The sequence below is a fragment of the Aquarana catesbeiana genome, linkage group LG03 (assembly GCF_042186555.1).
Source record: "Aquarana catesbeiana isolate 2022-GZ linkage group LG03, ASM4218655v1, whole genome shotgun sequence".
In the NCBI taxonomy this organism is placed as follows: Eukaryota; Metazoa; Chordata; class Amphibia; order Anura; family Ranidae; genus Aquarana; species Aquarana catesbeiana.
Genome location: NC_133326.1, coordinates 115,062,249 through 115,086,440, shown reverse-complemented (window position 1 = coordinate 115,086,440; position 24,192 = coordinate 115,062,249). Strand labels below are relative to the sequence as shown.

The following is a 24,192-nucleotide window of genomic DNA, read 5'->3' as shown; positions in this document are numbered from 1 at the left end:
CCCCTTTGGCCAATTTTGCCGCCTCAGAAGGACGTGTACTAAGAAAGAGGATTATTTAGAACAGAGCAAACTTCTTATGCAGAAGTTTAGTGAGAAAGGCTATGAAGCCAACCATATAGAATCAGCCTTTTCTAAATATCTGGCTCTCTACGACGATCCATTTAGTAGTGATTCGAACAACACAAAATCCCGACACCAGACTACCCCTGATATTCAACAGGCCTGCTTCTCTACCCAATATACAAGCAAAGCGTTTGAAATCCAGAGTATTATCAAAAAGAATTGGAATATTCTGAAGCATGACCCTGTTTTGGGTAAGACACTCCCCGATCACCCTAATATAGTTTTCCGGAAACCCCAAGATCTTAGGAGCCTGATAGCCCCAAGCAGGGTAAAAACATGTACCAGCAAATCAACCAATAGCTGGGCAACAATTTTTGACCAAAAAGGTTGCTATAGATGCGGTATTAAGAACTGTGGCACATGCATGTACATGTGGCATAAGAAAAAAACGGTAGTAGGGAGAGACGGAAGAATCCACCCAATTAAGCAATTTATCAACTGCGGAACAGAGTATGTGGTATACGGTATAGTATGTCCTTGTGGGCGTCTATACGTAGGCCGCACACAACGCCCAATGCGAGTGAGAATTGGTGAACATAAATGCGGTATTATAAACTTAAGAGACAAATACCCAGTCCCTAGACACTTTGTAGAAGTCCACCAAGGGGACCCCGCAGGCATGAAAGTATTTGGGATTGAGTCGATTGGAAGGGAGCTGGATACAGGAAGAAGGTATCAGAGGCTTTGCAAAAGAGAAGCCTTCTGGATCTTTACCCTTGGTAGTCTCGCTCCAGGAGGCCTAAATGAGGACCCAGAAGTACATAAAATAGTATAATAATACTGGCATCAAGTACTGTGGATGGCTTTTTTATATATATATTTTTTATATATATATTTTTTAATCACATAATCAATTTTTAATTTTTTGATATTCACCAATTTACTAATTGATTATTTAACTTTTGTCCTACTGTATGTGTATCCAATAGATCATCTGGCCCTATATATCACAATTTTTTTCGTAGAGATTTTAAGGTACCATTACTACACGTTCATTGTCCAAGATATTCTTTTAGATCCTGTATTCTAAATATAAGTGACAACGGAGACGGCAATGAAAATAAATGAGAATAAGAATGACAATAAAAAAATACATGTAACCTATGACTAGATCACAGCATATATAGGTCCTTCATGGGGTGTTATATATGTGTGCACCCGTGTACACACGCGTATATCTATGGGCTGTATGTGTATGTGGTCTATAGGCAGTGACTCTATCTAATCCAATATAATATAATATAATATAGTATATAATATATACTATATTAATATTCATTCTTATCGATCGACCCTTTATCTTTCCGAGTGTGGGTTATCTCCATTTTTCATTATTATCCAACATCATATCCAATCCAATATATTCAATATAATTTTCATTAGTACTGTCAATTAATATATTTTTCATTATTTTTTATAACTATTTATTATTATTACTTTTTTTTTTTTTCTCATTTTTTTTTCTCATTTATTATTTTTTATTTTTTATTTTTAATTTTTAATTTATATATATATATTTTTTTTTATAATAATAATAATTTTTGTATTTTTGTTCTTATTTTTGCTCTAATTTTTGCTTCTATACAACAACATATGCTCTATTTGTGTGTTCTTGTATTTTTTTTTTTTTTATATATAATTCTTATAATATCTCGTTCACCGATGTATACTAAATAACCTCTGGGCTATTTGCTATAATGTACAAAACCACTATATGAATGTTTATATGAGGAGACAATAACTCCTTTCCCCTCCCCCCCTCCCCCCCTTCTTCCCCCCCTCTCTCTTTTTATATTATATAGGCAAAGTACACAGATCGTTGTACTTATACGGATTTAATTTTAACAATATTGTTTTTTAAATAATCACCGTATGCACATATATAGATATGCGATTGATATGTATAAGGTTTTTACTTTCTATATATGTGTATATATATATATATTTTCTATAGAGGGTATACTGTATATATATTTTATCACCTTTTATATATTTTACTACCTTGTAAATACAAATGTTAGTGTGTCTCCTGCTGGCTTTTAAATACACATGTTTTGAGCATTGCCACCTTTAGCTACTGTTCCAGACCGGACCTTCTCAACACTCCCCTCCCCTGGTCCCCTTCGAATTTCCCTATTACCATTACATACTATCGCTCACTATTTTTTATTCATTGTAGTTATGCATTCATTCGAATCAGCCCCTCTCCATCTAGCCTGATGTCAGACGCTATCAGTCTGACTTTGACCTCTATCTGCGCCTACGGCAAGATGGAGGCCACTGTTTACCATATTGAGTCACATCCCAGGCGCCGAAAGGCGCACGGGATGTGACATCACGACCGCACTTCCGCCCTGTGGACCGCAACCCGGAAGTAAATCGGTGGCGTGCGTTCCACCCGGTCCCACGGGGCATAGGAGCGAACGTGTCAGCAATGGTAGCCTACACAGACACAGCCCCTGCAGAGACCAACGCACTCAAGCAGAGGAGATGCCATCAGATCCACAGACAATAAGGTACACCCTTATTTCAAACTTTCAAACTTTTAATTTCCTGAACACTGCACATAGCTCTCTATCATCTATGTGATTTACGGTTGTGAGGGTAGATGAGCAGATTGTCTATGGTTAACTATTGATATGACCCTTTCAGCTTACTTACTATGGGTTAGATAAACTTCACTAGCGACAACAATAATGGAAATAGAAGCGAACTAACCAACTATTAAATTAATAAATCAATATGGTATGGCCCTTTAATAATGTCAACCGAGCCAAGATTCACCCCCCTAGAGGACCGCCCATCAATTAGGGGAGGAGCCCTGGTACCAACCTGATCAGTCTGTTTCAGTCTGACATGTGTATAAAGGGCCAGCATGAGGCTAACACTACTAAGGCTCTGATGAAGAAGGTCTAACCTTCGAAACGCATTAGCCAGCAGCAGTCCGTATGCCTCCTTCCTGGGACCTGGACAACTGCTACCACTGGAACAATTGCCTCTGTGTGTTTACTATGCGATTTTACCTTCGACTTTTGTGAGTAGTTTTTATCTTGTTTTTAATTCAATAAACCTGTCAAGGATAATGCACTAGGCTGGTGCGCTCTCTTTTCTCTTTTTTTCTTTCAACACTAGGACAATCCCATCCTTTGAGAGCAGCAAAGCCGAAATCCATAGTCCTTCTTGAACTTTTTTAGCCAACACACCAGTGCGCAAGAGTACTTTTTCGTCTTTTTATACAGATTTTTCCCCAACCTGGGCCAGATGAGTGATGTCAACTGACAGCAGATCATAGGAGTGTAGAAGGAACTGCACTCCTGTGATCCATAGGACCAAAAAAGCCTTGGCTCTACTTCTCCTTTAAAGAGGTCCTCACCCCCATTATATAAACCAGTGAGGAAATTAACAATAATACTTGCCTATATCCTTGTGACTTTTTCTTAATACTTACCTGTTTTATCCTATGTCCTGTGTACTTGATACCGCGCATGCATGAGATGAGGCACATGACATGCGCTATATTTCAGCATCTGTTGGGGGGGGGGGGATGCCCTTTTTCCCCCAAGCATATAAATGTAACTTTGCATGGTGCATGAACGACAGAAAGTGCATGTCACGTACTTCATCTTGCAGAAAAACCATGAAAAAAATAAATAAAAGGTTTTAAGCGATTTCACATCAGCACGTAGAAATTTAGGGAAAGGTCCAGCTTAAGTTCTACACAGATCATAAAGGGGAGCACCACCCAAAAGGGGAAGTTACGCTTTAAGGCCCCCTCCCCTTCTCCAAATGGCACTTTTGTTTATAGTTGGGGGGAGCGGGTACCTGTTTTTGACAGGTTCTCCTCTCCCCCTCCCTCCCTGCAGTCATCTGTGACACCTCACAGGTCCCAGAAGACTGAGGGACCATTCACAATGAGCAGCATGGCTCACACATGCGCCGTGGGCACAGCGCAAGCTGTCACAGCCGGATGCCCACAGTTAAGATGCCGGCACCTGAGCCCAAGGGGAGGGAATGCTGGATCCCTGGACAGGGGAGTGTGTTTATTAGACGTCAGTAGCTACAGTTTTTGTAGATACTGACTTATAATAAAAACACAAAAATTACTGGAGCTCCTCTAACTTTTTTTCTGTAAGAGGTGAGCTTGGTCCTAACCCTTCTCACTGCCTTAGCCTCCCTACAGGTCATTGTGACAGCTCTTCATATTATAGGATAAATAAGGAAGCTCAGAGTTGGGAAGAGCGGACCATGCTTTACTTTACAGAAAAAGTTGAGGCTTACATAAACTGTAACGCCAGGTGCCTGTATTCTGTATACATATATTCTGGATTTACTTGCTGCAATATTAGACTTTTGCAAGGTTTATAATTTTTTTTTCATCATTTGTTCATCTTGAATTGCATCAGTTTGTGATAGGTTTACTTTGAATGTGCTATGAATTATACCTATTAACATACTGAGAAACTTCCATTTATTCTTATAGTAAAAATAAACTTTATTCTTCGAAGAACAATTCAATGTGTTTAGAAATGTCTTTTTCTTGTATGCTTTAGTTCTTTTCAACTACATAACAGCAGCAGCCCCATAAAATTCCTCTGTCCTGCCAGTATACAGGCTAGTCAATTATTGTGGGACCATTATTTACCACTTCCGTGTGAACTTGGAGGAAACCTTCTTAGTCTGTGTGCGCACACAGACTGATAGTGCAGGCAATGATCTGGACAACCCAGCCTCGGCACTTCTTTCATTCCTTTATGAGGCTCATGTTTTCCCTTGGGATGCAGCTTGTGCTTTCCACTTTTTCTGTTTGGCTTTTAACCTTGATAGCCTGTTCCGCCCTTTCTTTTTTGGCTTCTGTTTAGCTTTTGGCAGATTGGAATTGAGCAGGCTTGAGCCTTTGTCAGGGCAAGGGTTGTTTTTTGCCCGATTCATCTGCAAAAAAAGGAAAATTCTTTTTAGCTTCACATTTTATTTATCAAATATTACCAATTACCAGAACTTGTACCCTGCATAGGTCTCGAATGATGGTCATTATTTACAGAACACTTGCACTAAGACCTGCTGACCTCTCCTCCTTAGTTGCTATCTTTCTGGCTGTTCATGTTGATCCAATATCTTTAATACTTTCATAATCAATGATCTGTATTTATGTACTAGCATGTTCATCTGAAGGTCTGCAATGCGCACTTAACCATTTCTGTCAGTACAGGTTTTCTTAGGGATATAGTTAGGTAGGCATTGACACTTTGCTAAAAATTGTAGAGGTTTCTGGCTTCGGTACTTTTTGAGGGTCATCAAACTGGAGTAAGCGCCCAGCCACTAAAATCAGGCCCCAAGTCAGCCATTCAGTGCATACTGAATCAGTGTGATGGTCAGGCAACTAGCACTTCTAAAAGAACAGTCACTCCCTCTATTTCCCTCAACACAGATCTACTTGGATCCCAAAGGTCTCCAAGGTTTGCAATTGCCATAAAATATTAATATAGAAGAAACATACTACACTCCTCCTGCATTCGTTTGACCAGACTCTTGGTTAATTAAAGCGATTGTTATTTTTTTATGATTTTCAAACCAGACTTTACAAACATGTTATACTCACCTCCTCTGTGCAGTTGGTTTTGCAAAGAGCAGCCCAGATCCTCCTCTTCTCAGGTCCCTATTTGCTGCTCCTGGCCCCTCCCTCCTATCGAGTGCCCCCACAGCCAGCAGCTTCCTATGGGGGCACTGGAGCTGAGTCACAGCTTCCGCCCCTACTCTCCCGAATGGCTGACTGACTTTGATTGACAGTCACGGGAGCCAATGGCGCCGCTGTGTCTCAGCCAATCAAGAGGAGTACCCTGACTTAGACATTCATGGACATAGCTGGGGAGAGATGGGGCTCAGGTAAGTAATTACGGGGTGCTGGGTGGCTGCTACACACACAAGGTTTTTTTTTATCTTAATGCATAGAATGCATTAAGATAAAAAAAACCTTCTGCCTTTACAACTCCCTTAAGGTACCCATAACATAAGGTTTTCTGATCACTCACATAGGAACCATTAAATAGAAGTACAGGTTTTCCAAATAAACAAACATTTATACTCTCCTAGGTGGATGCAGCATCGAGCCCATGATACATCTGTCCACCGCTGGCTTTGTAGTGAGAACAGAGCAATTAAACACTGCTGATCGATCAGTTCTCCCCCTCTGCACTGAGCAGTGAGTCATGACTTTCAGTCAGCAGATCTCTGCTCTTCCATCCAGCGCTCACTAGAGAGCTGGGCTGTGAAGGGGGCAGGATGGGTGGGAGGGGCTGGCTCAGGCTCTCGGTGGATCGCTGAGAGCCGAAGCCAGGTGTGGATCCAGGATATTGGTTGGATTCTGACCATTAGTCAGGATCTTTCCAGAGCCTAGACCGCCTCTGTGATGTACTCTGACTGTGGCAGAACGAACTGCACTCCTATGATCCACAGGATTATGGCCCAAAATAGCTTTGGCTATACTTCTCCTTTACATTCTTTACCAAACAGTAACAACCACAGATGAGTGCAATTTAAAAAAAAGCTCCTCATGCAACATTTTAAACCTTGACTTTATATCATACAAGTGTAATTCATTCTACTCCACACACAGCTAGATTTTTTGTATTATTGCCACAAAGTCTTTTGTATAGTTTCATTAAAGTGTCTCTCATAGTACACAGAAGATGGAAATACAATCATTTTAGTAAATATAAACTGCTAAATACCTTTTTTCATCAGCAGTATATAACATTCTTGTGACTTCTATCAGTGTCTGGTTAAACCTTGTGGGAGGAGTTTTCATTCTCCTCTGACTGTCCTATGAGGCTACATGGCCCCTGACCTTCTGTCTAGACAGTGCTAATTGGCCCACATGCACCCTTCCCCCCAAAAAAACAACAAAAAACACACACACCAAACTGGGCATATGCAGTGTGCCCCAAGGCTCTGTACTATCAGCAGGTGGATTGCAGACTGTGGAAAGAGGATCAGAAAAGACCGGATCAAACAGCGTTTTTACACAATGTGCAGGATTAACCACAGTGAGTATAACAAGCATGCTTTACTGGATATGCAGACTGATTTTACTGTTGTGGGTTTTAACACTTTAAGGCACTTATGGATTGCAGTAGCTGTGCTGGACAGGAGGATTTTTTTTATAAATATGACAGGGTTCAGCAAGATAAAACAGTTAAGATACAATTATACAACCCTTCAAATAAATACATTCATGTCTACAGTAATAAAGACATCAATATACCAGTTTTGTGTATTGTGAAATCCCTGATTAAGGTCTTGTGTACATAGGCATTTTTGCAGATGAAGTTCAACACACACTGAAGCCCACAGCACACGTGTGGAACCACACACACACACAAGCCTCCATTCACCTAAAAGCACGTTCGACTAAAAAAAAGAAAATATAAAGAAAAGGAGAAACTGAGTGTAGTATTAAAGTGAGATTTTAATTTCTCAAGGTAAAAAAAAACACCTACAAGATGAAAGGTTAAGAAGTGCTCATAATTAGGTACTCTGCCCAGGTGTAATATTGTCCTGCAGGCTCTGCCAGCTGGGCCCTAGTTGTTGGCAGTGGATGGAAAGACACAGGAAAGCTCTTCAGCAGTGGAAGTCTCATGCTGACCAGCGTGGAACGCACAGGCGGAAGTGACGTCACGGAGGGTCGAAAGTTGGGGCTGTATCATCAAGGGCTACGCGCTCGGAGCTCACAGCTTCTTCTACTGCGCAAGGAACAGTACTTACAGGCAATCCAAAGTGTTCCTTTGTGCTGCTGGCTGCAGCTGAAATCCGAAGGCCTCTGATTTCCCCCCTACACCCGCAACCACAATCTCTCAGTGCTGCAGCGGTTTATACAAGCTGAGGGACGTGTCCTATGCACTCATCAAGAGTGTTAAATATGCCTACCCTTTCCGCCCCCTTCTCCCTTCATAGAAGTTGTACTAAAAAGTTTCCACTAACGAAAAACTTTCTATGAATGGAGAAGGTAGATCTTTCACTGATCCGCCTATACTTGAGGAGTGCCTATAACAGGCACCTCGACTTGTATTAACTCACGATTATGGCTGCGTGTGTGTGTTTTGAGGGTTTATGTAAGCACTGTCCCATGTGCTGACTTTATGAAAAAAAGTTTTGACTAGGCTTTAAAGTGAACACAAGCTCTCGTACAAATGTCAAAGGGGTTTGCTCTGCATGGTATCTCAGCTGGCACAGTGCATATAAAAGGTAATAAGGATTGGTATGTAAAAGCTTATTAGTATCTGTGCTGTTAACATCAACCTACTCCTGCAAAGATGAAGAGAACTCCATAAGAGCGTAGCTGCCTCTGGCAATGCAGGGTCATAGCAGACAGAGCACAGTCATGATCACATGTAGTCATTGGACAAATTCCTTATCTTTACTGACCTACGACATACCAAAGGGACCTCTGAAAATGTTATAATGGACAGCATATATACAGTTTGTCTAAAGGCCTGCTAAAGGCCCGTTCACGTTGCCTCACATTATATTGCAGCGGTGTAGCGTGCGGCAGCTGTCCATTCTGGCTGCACTCAGCCAGCACATTTCAGCGCATCACATAGTTCCTTTTTTTCTTTACTCAACTTTATTTGAACTGTACATAGGTTCACATCACTCATATATAGCAGCGTAGTATGCGATGCAATCTCGTCATGTACCCTGCAATAAAATTCAGCATGTCTGTATTTTACCAAGCCCTGACCAAGTATTGAGTGCATACTATACTGTACATGGACATACTTTTCAGTAAGCCAACATTTCTATATTTAAAATCCTTTTTTTATTTTTGGTCTTATGGAATTTTGGGTTTTCACTAGCTGTAATCATCCATATTAAAAGCAATAAATGCTTGAAATATATCACTCTGTGTAACACATCTATATAAAATATAGGAGTTTTACTTTTTGAATAGAATTACTGAAATAAATTAACTTTTTGTTGAAATTCTAATTTTATGAGATGCACCTGTATATCCCTGTTGGAGATTTTCTCTCACTTCCTGTCTGCTGAAACAATTAGAGCCCTAGATAGCAGTAAAAACCCAACAGTAGCACTAATGTATGTCAAGCCAAAGTTTGACATACACTTTAAAAGTGGTTCCAAAGGTAAAAGGTATTTTATCTTAACGCATTCTCTGCATTAAGGTAAAAAAAACCTTTTAATAGTAGTTGACCCCAGTAACCCCGTACACACTTACCTCAATTCATTTTCCATCCAGCACTATCCCATCTGCTGCAGCTCTTATCTCTCACAGGATTGGCTGAGAGCAGAGGAAGGTATTCTCTCCTGCTGCTACCAGTCAAATCCAGTGAGGAGGCAGTGGGGGGTAGGGTCGAGCTGTGTGTATGCCTATGAATGCACACAGCCTGGCCACACAAGTGCCCCCCAAAGCAAGCGGCTCGCTATGGGGGCACTCAGAGAAGATGAGGAGCCAGGAGTGCTATCAGGGGACCCCAGAAGAGGAGGATCAGGGCCGCTCTGAGAAAAACCATTGCACAGAACAGGTAAGTATAACATCTATTGTAATTTTGAAAAAAAAAAGTTAACATTGGTTTAATTTACTGCTATAGCCAGAGCAGCAACTAAGAGTGTACTAATATTTTGTTTGTTATAGACGTCGAACATTATCCTGTGCTTTGGCTGTTACCTTTTGTTTCAGAGTAACAGATCTTTCATAATTCAAAACAGCAAACTACAGTGTGGTCCTTACGCAAAAAGCCCCCCCCCCCCCCCCCCCCGATTATGTTCCAGGGTAGTAAAAAAAATAATTGGTATGATAGATTAGCATGCATTGTCTGCCGTCACATGTTTAGATCCATATAATAAATGCAAGTACAGATTTTCATGAAAACCGTCATATACATTTGGCATATTTTTATTGCTTAGATCATTTTCCCTTTTTACACGTCTTTTTACTGATACAGTGAGCAGGATTAGCCTGTAGTGTTTTATTAAATAAACTGCTGTAACGATTACCACCTCTACAATAAACTTGTGGTTTCCCAAGCATGTGGATAGTAATCTGTGTGTTCATTCTAGTCCAGCACAAATAAGAGATTAATGTGGGTAGAGACAGCAAGTAACCTTTAACTGTAAGGATACAGAGACAGGAAAGCTTGGTCATATGTGTAATGAAACACAATACCGGCCACTGTGGTTCTGTTCCTTTTAGTCCAGGTGTGTCAAAGGAAGACAAACTCTTATCCTATACATCCACAGACAGGCAAAGGCTTGCATGACGTACCCTGGTGAGCAAACCTTCACACCTTCATGAATTACAACACAGAGAAAGAGACCTCAAACTCACCTTGTTGCATCTACTTGTCATTATCTTTCTACAAGCCAATAATGAAAAAAAAGTGTTCTTTTGTTGCACCTACCCTTCTAAGCAAACAATACATAACTAACCATTAGATATATTTACACACGTGCCTATGTCTATACAATAAACAATGCAGTGACTAAAATGCATAAACATAAGTCCCTTTATAAATTCTTCTTCCATGCAGTGTAAAACTGTTCATATACAGTATCTCACAAAAGTGAGTACACCCCTCACATTTTTGTAAATATTTTATTATCTTTTCATGTGACAACACAGAAGAAATGACACCTTGCTACAATGTAAAGTAGTGAGTGTACAGCTTGTATAACTGTAAATATGCTGTCCCCTCAAAATAACTCAACACACAGCCATTAATGTCTAAACCGCTGGCAACAAAAGTGAGTACACCCCTAAGCGAAAATGTCCAAATTGGGCCCAAAGTGTCAATATTCTGTGTGGCCACCATTATTTTCCAGCACTGCCTTAACCCTCTTGGGCATAGAGTTCACCAGAGCTTCACAGGTTGCCACTGGAGTCTTCTGCCACTCCTCCATGATGACATCATGGAGCTGGTGGATGTTAGAGACCTTGTGCTCCTCCACCTTCTGTTTGAGGATGCCCCACAGATGCTCAATAGGTTTTAGGGCTGGAGACAACTGTTTGCGGGCTTTCTTGTACATCATCTTGAGAAGAGGCTTCCTTCTGGGATGACAGCCATGCCAACCAATTTGATGCAGTGTGCGGCATATAGTCTGAGCAGACAGGCTGACTCCCCCACCCCTTCAACCTCTGCAACAATGCTGGCAGCACTCATACATCTATTTCCCAAAGACAACCTTTGGATATGACGCTGCACTCAACTTCTTTGGTCAACCATAGCTAGGCCTGGTCTGAGTGGAACCTGTCCTGTTAAAATGCTGTATGGTCTTGGCCCCCGTGCTGGAGCTCAGTTTCAGGGTCTTGGCAATTTTCTTATAACCTAGGCCATCTTTATGTAGAGCAACAATTCTTTTTTTTAGATCCTCAGAGTTCTTTGCCATGAGGTTCCATGTTGAATTTCCAATGACCAGTATGAGCGAGAGCGATAACACCAAATTTAACACACCTGCTCCCCATTCACACCTGAGACCTTGTAACACTGATGAGTCACATGACACCAGGGATAAAAAATGGCTAATTGGGCCCAATTTGGACATTTTCACTTAGGGGTGCACTCACTTTTGTTGCCAGCGGTTTAGACATTAATGGCTGTGAGTTACTTTGAGGGGACAGCAAATTTACACTGTTATACAAGCTGTACACATGAAAAGATAATAAAATATTTACAAAAAGGTGAGGGGTGTACTTACTTTTGTGAGATACTGTATAATAATCCACCCTTTTCGACAATCTTTTTCTGTCATACAGGCGACTCCCACCACCGTTCACAAATGCGCTCACCTCCAAGTGTGACCTGTCAATCCCAGGTCAAACCACATTTTCCCCCTACTGGGATGCAAAACCAGGCTCCCCTCCAATCCTCCTCCTTGTTCCCTTTAATCCTCTGATGTTACACGCTCTTCCACATTCCAGGTGTATTGCCATTTAAATCCATGAAGTGGTTTCTGCGGGCAAGTTCATGACACCACACAGGATACCCTCATCGTGTAGTATGTTAAAATACAGCCTTTATTTAAAAGTATTGCACTTACATGAAAACATAACGTAGCAGCCTGTATTCTGAACAGTGGGGCCGCGGCTCCCTTGTCACTTCCGGTTTCAGCAAAACGTCACCTGACTCCACCCAACGCGTGTAGTCACGTTCACGTGACTTCCTCAGGTGTCCTCCAGGGGTTCACAATACAGGCTGCTACATTTATGTTTCACAGGAAGAAGCAAAACTCCCTGATTTCAGGGCTGAGAGTTGTGTTGGCTGTGCACAAACAGCCTCAGACTCTCCTGGAAGTGTCGGAGGTTGATGAGAACTACAGTTCAGTTACTGATAAAAAGGCATTATGAATTGCTTTAGCAAGGGCAGCATCAGTAAAGTACCAATTTCAGCAGCAGCCTGAGAAGTGTTATTTGATGAGTGTCACTTTATGGACATGTAAGGACTGTATTAATATACAGATATTATACTAGAGATCCTTATAATTCTCAACGAAACATAGTAAAAGATTGTTTAAATACAGTGCGTCCGGAAAGTAGTCACATCGTTTCACTTTTTCCACATTGTTATGTTACAGCCTTATTCCAAAATGGATTAAACAAATTATTTTCCTCAAAATTCTACAAACAATACTCCACAATGACCACGTTAAAGAAGTTTGTTTGAAGTCTTAGCAAATTTATTAAAAATAGAAAAAAAAAAATAAAAAATCACATGTACATAAGTATTCACAGCCTTTGCCATAACACTCAAAATTGAGTTCAGGTGTATCCTGTTTCCACTGTTCATCCTTGAGGTCATCCTTAAGGCTGGTACGACACGACAGTTGTACGACTGTGGATCCAACTTTGCCCTGCGACTTCATGTCCGACTTCAATGAACGGATCTGAGCCTTTGAGTCCGGTACGGATCTTGAGGGGAACCCCAGCAGGTCAGGAAATGGGGGGGTGCGAACGAGCATCCCCCTCCTGGACCATACCAGGGCACGTGCCCTCAACAAGGGGGGTGGGTGCTTTGGGGCAGGAGAGTCTCTGCACCCCCCACCCCAAAGCACCTTGTCTCCATGTTGATGGGGACAAGGGCATCTTCCCTACAATCCTGGGCGGTGGTTGTCGGGGACTTATAGGATCCCGACCCCCACCCTATGTGAAAGAGTATGAGGTACATTTTACCCCTACCCATTTACCCAGCAAAAATTGTAAAGAAATAAAACCAGCACTCAGGTTTTTGACAAAGTCCTTTAATAAAGCAGCTCCAGTGTCTCTTCTCCCTCCAATTTCTTCTCCTTCCAGTGAGGTCTTCATCCTCCGATTCTTCTCAGTGTGCTGAGGTCTTCTTCCTCTGGTTCTTCCTCCGGTTCTTCTCCCTCAGCCGATTCTTCCTCCAGTTCTTCTCTCCGCTGTCTTCTTCCTCTGCCGGTTCTTTCCTCCGATCTTCTCCCAACGCTAGCTCCTGCAGTTGTGCAAGCTCCAGTCTCTGCCAGTTCTTCTATAGACATGAGGCGTGGCCATCCGGTGACATCAGAGACCTGCCCCCTTGTGCGGAGCTCACACAACTGCAGGAGCTAGCGTCAGGGGAAGATCAGAGGAAGAACCGGCAGAGGAAGAAGACAGTGGGGAGAAGAGCCAGAGGAACGGAGGAAGAAGACATCTGCACAGCGAGAAGAACCAGAGGAAGAAGACATCGCCAGAGGGAGAAGAAAATCGGAGGGACAAGAGATGTTGGAGCTGCTTTAATAAAGGACTTTGTCGAAAACCTGAGTGCTGGGTTTATTTCTTTTTACACTTTTTTGGGGTAAATGGTTAGGGATACAATGTACCCCATATTCATTCACATAGGGTGGGGGGCTGGGATCTGCCTCCAGATTCCAATAAGCCCCCTGCTCGCAGACCCAGAAAACCACCGTCCTTATCAAAATGGGGACAAGGTGCTGTGGGGTGCGCAGAGCCCCATGTTGAGGGCATGTGGCCTGGTATGGCTGGGGGGGGGGGGGGGGTTGCTTGTTCCTGCCCTTTGCTGACCTGCCGGGATGCATGCTAGGGTAAGGGGCTGGTATGGATTTTGGGGGGGTCCCCACACTTTTTTTTGTGGCATGGGGGTTCTCCTTAAAATCCATACCAGACGGAAGGGCCTAGTATGGAAATTGGGGGGGGGGGGGAGAACCCTAAGGGTTTTTTTTTACATTTTAGTGTGGGGTTCCCCTTTCAAGATCCTCAGAGCACAAGTTCCATGCCAAAGTCGGATCAGTTAAGATGATAGTCCGACTTTGATCCGACTTCAATGATATTTAAATGGACTTAAGTAGGACCAAAGTAGCGCAAGGAACCTTTTCCAAAGTCGGACCAGTTAAAACGGCTCTCATAGGGAACAACTGATTTATACACTCCATGCGACATGTGCTCCCAAAGTCAGAGTGTATGTCCTACCAGTGTGAACCCGGCCTGAGAGGTTTCCACAATTTGATTGATTGGAGTTCACCTGTGGTAAATTCAGTTGATTAGGCATAATTTGGAAAGGCACCCAAGGTCCCACAGCCAGACGGAAGCCATGCCTCAGTAAATAGCAGATAACAAGCCTGCCTGGAGTTTGCCAAAAGGAACCTGAAGGACTCAACGCTTTGGCCTGAATGGCAAGCATCATGTCTGGAGGAAACCAGGCATTGTTCATCACCTGGCCAATATCATCCTTACAGTGAAGCATGGTGATGGCAGCATCATGCTGTGGGGATGTTTTTCAGGGGCAGGAACTGGGAGACTAGTCAGGATTGAGGGAAAGATGAATGCAGCAATGTACAGAGACATCCTTGATGTAAACCTGCTCGAGAGCGCTCTGGACCTCAGACTGGGGCGAAGGTTCATCTTCCAACAGGACAACGACCCTAAGCACACAGCCAAGACAACAAAGGGGTGGCTACGGGACAGTTCTGTGAATGTCATTGAGTGGCCCAGCCAGAGCCCAGACTTGAACATCTCTGGAGAGATCTGAAAATGGCTGTGCACCTACACTCTCCAGCCAACCTGATGGAGCTTGAGAGGTCCTGCAGAGAAGAATGGGAGAAACTGCCCAAAAATAGGTGTGCCATCATACTCAAAAAGACTTGAGGCTATAGTTGGTGCCAAAAGGTGCTTCAACAAAGTATTGAGCAAAGGCTGTGAATACTTATGTACATGTGATTTTTTTTTTCATTTTCAATAAATTTGCAAAGATTTCAAACAAACTTTCACGTTGTCTTAATAGGGTATTGTTTGTAGAATTTTGATGAAAATAATGAATTTAATCAATTTTGTAATAAGGCTGTAACATAATAAAATGTGGAAAAATAGAAAAGCTGTGAATACTTTCCGGATGCACTGTATACAATTGCTGTGGGCCCTAGAAAACTGGTTAGACCGCAGCTTAATACAAAGTGTAGGAATTTTAAATTAATGTAATGCAATGACAAGTATAAACACAAGCAGCTTGAACACAAGCATACATACAGTATATGCAGCACATTCACCTGTCATCACAATACACTTTATCTTTAAATATATGAAAATTGAATGCATCTCCCTGTATTCTAGTTTAATTCTATCTGGGCAGAATAGTTGACAGCACATTATTTGTAATAAACATATCTTTAGAAATACAGGGCTGGGATCCGCTTGCTCACCATGGGATCTGTCCGTTGATCCCCACTGAGCAGGCAGATGACTTCTGCAGAGCAGACATGGACACAGTCCGCTCTCCTCTATGGGCAATCGGATGTAAATGGACCACTTGTCCATTTAACCCCGACTGCCATCTGACCCACCAGTCGGGTTTTAGCGGATCTGATCGGTTGTTGGTGGATGTAAATGGACACACTCGCTGCTCCAAAGAGGATAATGGAGGTTTCCAATCGGGTTCGCCTGAAAAACTGACAGGTGGGCCCAATCGGAACGTTCGTGTGAAAGGGGCATAACACAAGTTTTGTAGAAATACATTGTAAACATATTTTGGCAAAACCAAACAGCCAACAGTCATTTAGAAATCGCAAAAGGAAAGTTTAACTAGTAATAAAGGCATTAACCACTCAGCCCCGGAAGGTTTTACCCCCTTCCTGACCAGAGCACTTTTTACAATTTGGCACTGCGCTACTTTAACTGGTAATTGCACAGTCATGCAATGCTGTATCCAGACTAAATTTGCGGCCTTCTTTTTTCCCACATTTGATCACCTCTGTGGTTTTTATTTTTTGCAATATAAACGAAAAAAGACCGAAAATTTTGGGGAAAAAAAAAAAAAAGATATTTTCTACTTTTTGTTATAAAAAAAATACAATAAACTCAATTTTAGTAATACATTTAGGCCAAAAAGCATTCAACCACGTCTCGAGTAAAAAAAAAAAAATTCAATAAGCGCATATTTATTGGTTTGCGCAAAAGTTATAGCGTCTACAAACTAGGGTACATTTTCTGGAATTTACGCAGCTTTTAGTTTATGACTGCCTATCTCATTTCTTGAAGTGCTAAAACAGCAGGGCAGTACAACCCCCCCCCCCCCCAAAACGACTCCATTTTGAAAAGTAGACACCCCAAGGAATTTGCTGAGAGGCTTGTTGAGCCCATTGAATATTTTATTTTTTTGCCAAAAATTACAAAAAAAAATAAATAAATTTACACAAAGTTGTCACTGAAATGAAATATTGCTCAAACATGCCATGGGCATATGTGAAATGACACCTCAAAATACATTCTGCTGCTTCTCCTGAGACACCCCAAGCTATTTTCTGAGAGGCATGTTGAGTCCATTGAATATTTTATATTTTGTCACAAGTTTCAGGAAAATGACAATATTTTCTTTTTTTTTTTTCACAAAGTTGTCACTAAATGATATATTGCTCAAACATTCCATGGGCATATGTGAAATTACACCCTAAAATACATTCTGCTGCTTCTCCTGAATACAGGAATACCACGTGTGTGAGACTTTTTGGCAGTCTAACCACGTACTGGACCTCGAAAACCATGAAATGCCCAGACAGCACAAACCCCCCCCCCAAATGACCCCATTTTGGAAAGTAGACACCCCAAGCCATTTGCTTAGAGGCATGTTGAGTATTTTGCAGATCTCGCTTTTTGTCACAAAGTTTTGAAAATTGAAAAAATACAAAAATAAATACACACTTTCCTTTTCATTCTCAATTTCCAAAAACAAATGAGAGCTGCAAAATACTCACCATGCCTCTTAGCAAATACCTTGGGATGTCTGCTTTCCAAAATGGGGTCATTTGGGGGGGGGGGGGGGGGGGGGGTTGTGTTATCTGGACATTTCAGGGCCTCCGTAACTGATAGGTAGTGAAAAGTGAAATCATCATTTCACAATCCTGAAGGAAGGCGGTGATTGGTTTTCGGGGTCCTGTACATGGCTAGGCTCCCAAAAAGTCCCACACATGTGGTATCCTCATAATCAGGAGGAGCAGCATAATGTATTTTTAGGTGAGCAATATATCATTTAATGACAACTTTGTGAAAAAAAATAATATATATATATATTGTATTTTTCCCGAAACTTGTGGCAAAATATTAAATATTTCATGGACTCAACATGCCTCTCAGCAAATAGCTTGGGGTGTCTGCTTTTCAAAATGGGGTCATTTGGGGAGTTTTGTGCTATCTGGGCATTTCATGCTCTTCGAAACTGTGTAAGGTAGTGAAGAGTGAAATCAAAAATTTTACTCCGTTAGAAAGCCTGAAGGTGGTGATTGCTTTTCGGGGTCCTGCACGCGGCTAGGCTCCCAAAAAGTCTCACATGTGGTATCCCCGTACTCAGGAGAAGCAGCAGAATATATTTTGGAGTGTAATTTCACATATGCCTATCGCATGTTTGAGCAATATATCATTTAGTGACAACTTTGTGAAAAAAAAAAAATGAATTGTAATTTTCCCGAAACTTGTGGCAAAATATAAAATATTCCATGGACTCAATATGCCTATCAAGAAATTGTTTGGGGTGTCTACTTTCCAAAAAGGGGTCATGGGGGGGGGGTTTACCTGTCCTGGCATTTTATGCACAACATTAGAAGCTTATGCCACACATCACCCACTCTTCTACCACTGAAGACAAAGCCCTTTCTGACACGTTTTGTTTACATGAAAAAATATTTTTCTTTTGCTAGAAAATTACTTTGAACCCCCAAACATTATATATTTTTTTTAAAGCAAAGGCCCTACAGATTAAAATGGTGGGTGTTGGGGCGTGGCCTGGACCGGCATGGTGTGAGGAGTGCTGATCGGGAGCTCCGTTTGCTCAATCTCAGTCACCGCAAATCCTGGGGCTAATATCTCTTCTTATACCCCACAATTAAGCCCTCAGACTTCTCAGTCTTCAGTGATCATGTCACCACCTAAAAAAGTGACAGAAACGATCACGAAGCTGGACAAATACCGACTTAAAGAAAAGGGGGCCTCGGGAGAAAATGGCGCCGGCGCACCCCCTCATGTGGACTCGGCCGCAGAGGACACTGCACGTGTGCTAGAAGCAATCTCAGACTACAAAAGCACCTTAACATGCAAAATCGATGTGTCACTAATCCGCCAAGACCTGCAGAAGCTCAGAGACTGGGTCACAGAGACGGAAACTCGCATCAGCTGCGTGGAAGACGAGGAGCTGCCATTGCAGGTTGCATCTGAACGGCTACAACATCAGCTCAACGCGGTATTAGCCATGCAGGACGACATGGAAAACAGGCTTCGGAGGTGTTACCTGTGGTTCGTGGGGCTGCCTGAGGGTGCAGAGGGTACAGACCACCCCTCATATCTACATTCCGGTGAGCTGAATTCTTCACATCATTCGTTGTGGAGAAAGCCCACAGACTGGCTGCCAGACCCCCTCCCTAAGGTGCACCCCCCCCAAACCTTTATTGCAAAACTTTTGAATTTCCAAGACCGGGATGTTGCCCTCCGCCTCACCAGAGTGAAGGGTAACATCACCTTCAAAGAGGGCGAGATCAAGGTTTTCCCTGACTTCTCCGCAGAGGTCCAGAAGAAGAGGGCGCATGTTACTGAAGCCAAGCGGCAACTAAGGAACAGGCATTATTCATACGCCATGCTTTTTCCCGCCAGGCTCCGCGTCGTTGAAGACAGGGCACACTTCTTTAACACACCAGAAGCCATCCTTGCCTGGCTGGAGGACAGAGCCGCGCCCATCGAGCACCTACCTAAGACACAGCCAACTGACATCATTGTATGCCCTGTCTGCTGCGATGGATGACATGCAGAACACCTAACATATCCGGGTGCTATGGACTATTCCCTATTAAGGTACTGTGCTTTATACTCCCTGCCCAACACCACCCATGTCTCCATATGTCGTCCGATTCTTCCTCTGAAATACCCCCTCTACATTACCTTCCTCCTGGACATACCCACTGCCCCCTGTACCTGCTTACCCTTCTCCCTCCTTTTCCTCTGTATTTCTCGAGGGTAGGAAATGATTGAAGCCAGAAACATTTGGGTTCCCATGCAAGCTACCACCCGTTGTGACGCCCAGAACGTGGATTCAAAACCCCATATTCTTTTTCTTCCCCCACACATGCTACCCTGGGGACCTAGGACCGGGAGTCTCACGTCTCACGCTGCTGCTCGTTCTTCTGCAGATAACCGCCCCCCTTGTTACGGAGTCCTAACAGGCGCTGTTATTTTCAGTACCAACTGTAACGTTTGTTATATAACACATGCACTGTTTCCCTGGACTGTTCGGTTTCAGCAGATAGCCCCCGGAACGGGGTGCTGCCTGTCCGGACACGCCAGAGCGTTAGTTCAAATTTTACTTAAGTTTTAATGTTGGTTTAATGTTTTGCAAAGGTTAAATGTCAAGAAGAGTTTTACTTGCTGGTATTTGATCGATAACATAATACACATGCAATGCACTGGGGCCCCATATATAGGTGTGCCACTGGGCCTCAGTGGATCAATTATCATTATCCTGTCCTCGTTGCACTGAGCTCCACAGACAGCGTCTCGTTCACGGGATGGACCAGGGCTGCTGGGTGCTGACTTGGGGTGGCGAGGACACTGATAGTCGCTTAACTATAATATGCCTGATTTGAAATGTATTACATGGAATGTACATGATATTAGAGCCAAGCCGAAAAGAAACGCAGCCCTATCCTACCTCAAGGCACAACATGCAGAGGTCATGGTACTGGTGGAAACCCACCTCACGGGCCAATTAATGTTAACACTCAAGAAACCGTGGGTGGGATGGCTATACCAGGCCCCTCATACTGCTAAATCCAGAGGAGTCACAATATTAGTGGCCAAAACAGCGCAATTCACTTTACTGACACTCAGGTCTGACCCCCAGGGTAGGTTCTTATTTCTACATGCTACAATAAATGGTCTTGAGCTCCTAATATTGACAATTTATATACCATCTCCCTTCCAATTTAATGTACTAACAGAAGGCCTCTCTTTTATGTCCCAATTTCCGACTGTTCCGGCGACTTGGTTAGGGGACTTTAACAATGTTGTAGACAGGGAATTGGACAGACTGACGTTGACGCCCCTCGACAATCCCACCCACTCCCACACAAGGTTTGCAAACTCCTCACCAAACTTGCCCTGATAAACACCTGGAGACACTGCCATCCCCAAGACAAGGTATTTTCCTGTTTCTCAGCAACACATAATTCTATGTCACGAATAGACCTAACATTAATATCCAGCTCTCTTCTTCCACTACTGGGAGAGGTGGTTTTAGCCCCCGCATCCTCTCTGACCATGCTCCCTATTGGGCTGAGCTCCGACTCGACTCTCCCCCCCCCCACAATCTATGCGTGGAAACTCAACCCCTTTTGGTTAACAGTAGTTCATGGCACAGAGGAGGTTGGTGACGAGTGGATTTCTTTTTTCAAACCAATAGGGACACAGCGCCGTTTGATGTGGTTTGGGATTCTTTTAAATCCCATGCCCGTATGACACTCTCCCAACGCATATCCAGATATAGGAAAACCTCCTCACAGGTGGTCAGACAGGCAGAACAAACCCTGGCAGGGATAGAGAACAACTTCTCTAACAACCCTTTACCAACCATAGCCGACCAGCTAAAACTACAAGTCCGGGTGGTAAATAGCCTCCACTTTGAAAAAGCGGATGGACTGGGGTTGCCGGGTCCCGACTTGGGGTGACGAGGACACCAATAGTCGCTTAACTATAATATGGGCCGCGTAAACATAATCAAATGGGCCGCGTAAACTTAAATAAAATGGTCCTACTTCCCAAGTTTCTATATGTACTGTGGCATGCACTGTGGCATGCCCCGGTTTACCTAACCCTTAGAATCTTCAAATCTATAGAAGCCATTCTTAATGCCTTTGTTTGGGGCAAGACCTGACACAAACTGTCATGGCAAGTGCTGAAGAACCCCACTGATTTAGGGGGCACAGCACTACCTGACTTTAATTATATTATTTAGCAGCGCGAATGTCCCACTTCTTTTACTTAGATAAACATGATAAAGACGGCTACCTGGCCCTCGTATGCTCCCCATACACCCATATAAATACCCACCCTTTCCAAATTCTTTTCAGAGACCTGGCGGACCCCTGGGTGCTGGGAAACTGAAAGGGACTACTGTACAACCACTGTAAAATCTGGGAGGTAGTGAGACGAAGACTGAAACCCCCCCCCCCACGCTCTCACAAACACCCCTCTGGGACAACCCAGGCCTTAAAGAATTATTGACTATACCATACCATAATCTTTGGATCAGCCAGGGTGCGATGAGCCTAGCAGATGTATACCGTGGTGCTACATTGAAATTGTTTCACACTTAACCTCTTGACATCCAGGGGCCGTCATATGACGGCCTCGACTTTCGGGGGTTATATCTGAATGATGCCTGAGGCATCATTCAGATACCGGCATTTTCAGCCGGCAATTCCGTACACCATAAGAATGATCATAGCGGCTGTTCCGCCGCTTGATCGTTCTTACGGGCAGCGAGAGGGGACGTCCCCCCCTCCCGCCGGTGCTGCTACCGACTCACCTCAGCGATCGGTGAGTCGGAGAGCGGATCTGCCGGCGCCGGATGTGGATCATAGAGATTTCTGGCGGACCAGATGGTCGCCGTAGTCTCTATGATCGTTCGGGAGGCCGGGCGCGATGTTATGACGTCACGCCCGGCCTCTGCATTCAAAAAAACAGCGCCGCTTCGGCTGGGAAGCGATGATCATGTTTTTTTTTGTTTTTTTTTTTTATTTTAGGCTTCCCAGCTTAGAGGTGAGATGTGGGGTCTTACTGACCCCATATCTCACTGTAAAGAAGACCGATCGTGTCATATTCCTATTACAAGGGATGTTTACATTCCTTGTAATAGGAATAAAAGTGATCAAAAAAAATTTTTTTTTAAAAGTGTCAAAATAAAAAATTTTAAGTTAAATTAACAATAAAAAAAAAAAAAAAAAAATTTAAAGCGCCCCTGTCCCCGTGAGCTCGCACGCAGAAGCGAACGCATACATAAGTCCCGCCCACATATGAAAACGGTGTTCAAACCACACATGTGAGGTATCGCCGCGAACGTTCGAGCGAGAGCAATAATTTTGGCCCTAGACCTCCTCTGTAACTCAAAACATGTAACCAGTAAAAAATTTTAAAGCGTCGCCTATGGGGATTTTTAAGTACCAAAGTTTGGCGCCATTCCACGAGTGTGTGCAATTTTGAAGCGTGACATGTTAGGTATCTATTTACTCAGCGTAACTTCATCTTTCACACAATGCAAAAAAAATTTGGCTAACTTTGCTGTTTTGTTTTTTTTTTTAAAGCATGAAACTGTTTTTTTTTTCCAAAAAAACGCGTTTGAAAAATTGTTGCGCAAATACCATGCAAGATAAAAAGTTGCAATGACCGTCATTGTATTCTCTAGGGTCTCTGCTAAAAAAACATGATATAATGTTTGGGGGTTCTATGTAATTTTATAGCAAAGAAATGATGATTTTTGACATGTAGGAGCGAAGTGTCAGAATTGGCCTGGATGCGAAGTGGTTAAGGATGAATTCAATTTACCTAATTATATGCATTTTCGCTACCTCCAGCTCCGCCACACCCTACAGACCCAATTTCGCGACAACCCTCTTAACCTAGAACTGGACATTCAAAGTATAATAACGGGACCAGATTCCTCAAATTTATTTCAGTATTTTATAACTCTCTTCTCTACCCAACTGCCACAATACTTGCATATAGATTGAAAGATCGATGGGCTGGGGACATGGGGAAGATGGAGGATGATGAATGGGAGGATGCACTAGACTCTTGTAAAAAGGTCTCTACCAAGCTCTCATACCACCTCACACAATTATACATCATTCACAGATCTTATCTGACCTCCTGCGCCTGGCCAAATACAGACCTGACTATAACCCACTATGCCCCAGATGCGGCAGTCCATCTAGCAACTTCTTCCATCTCATTTGGTCATGCCCACTAATACAAGACTATTGGTCCCACAGTGAAATTCATACATAATGAGATGGGGTCCCCCCTGACATTGTGCCCTAAACAATGTTTACTGGGAGTGTCCCCAGACCCAGACAAATTCCATGTTTTATTCCTACAAGAATCACTATTTACAGCTAGATTACTTATAGCGTGAAAATGGCTAAGGGCAATACCACCGACAATCCAGGAATGGATCTCTGCAATTATCAGTGTCTTACCCTACAAAAAAGAACTTTATGCCCATAGGGGCTGCCCGGCCAAATATGGGAAAATTTGGGCACTTGGCTAGAAAATGCAGCTACATGCAATGAGACGACCGAATGACCCTCCCAAATTCTGAACACACAGTCCATCGACCAATCTCCCCTTATAACATACCCAACAGTTGGAATACCCATGATTATGGATTAAACCACTGTGTTTGTTTAATGCATGAAAAAATGTATGAGCTCTCCTGTATATGTTATCTTCTCCATTCTTGTATCAATTATTGATTATGATAATAATGGCAATACTCTGTAAACACGTACTCTTCTCAAATAAACAACCATGTTATTTGTAGAAAAAAAAAAAATGGTGGGTGTTGCAATTTTTTTTTTTCA

The 24,192-nt window shown here is 42.8% G+C and overlaps 1 protein-coding gene across 2 annotated transcripts in view; it reads right to left on the bottom strand.

The window, feature by feature from the left end:
* Window positions 1-4,604: 4,604 nt before the first annotated feature.
* ICE2 (interactor of little elongation complex ELL subunit 2) overlaps window positions 4,605-24,192 on the bottom strand; it is a 268,772-nt gene continuing 249,184 nt past the window's right edge. For both annotated transcript variants that reach the window (XM_073619024.1, XM_073619025.1), the window contains exon 16: window positions 4,605-5,052. In XM_073619024.1, the coding sequence (XP_073475125.1) occupies window positions 4,882-5,052 (171 nt within the window). In that variant the 3' untranslated portion in view covers window positions 4,605-4,881. The remainder of the gene's footprint in view (window positions 5,053-24,192) is intronic.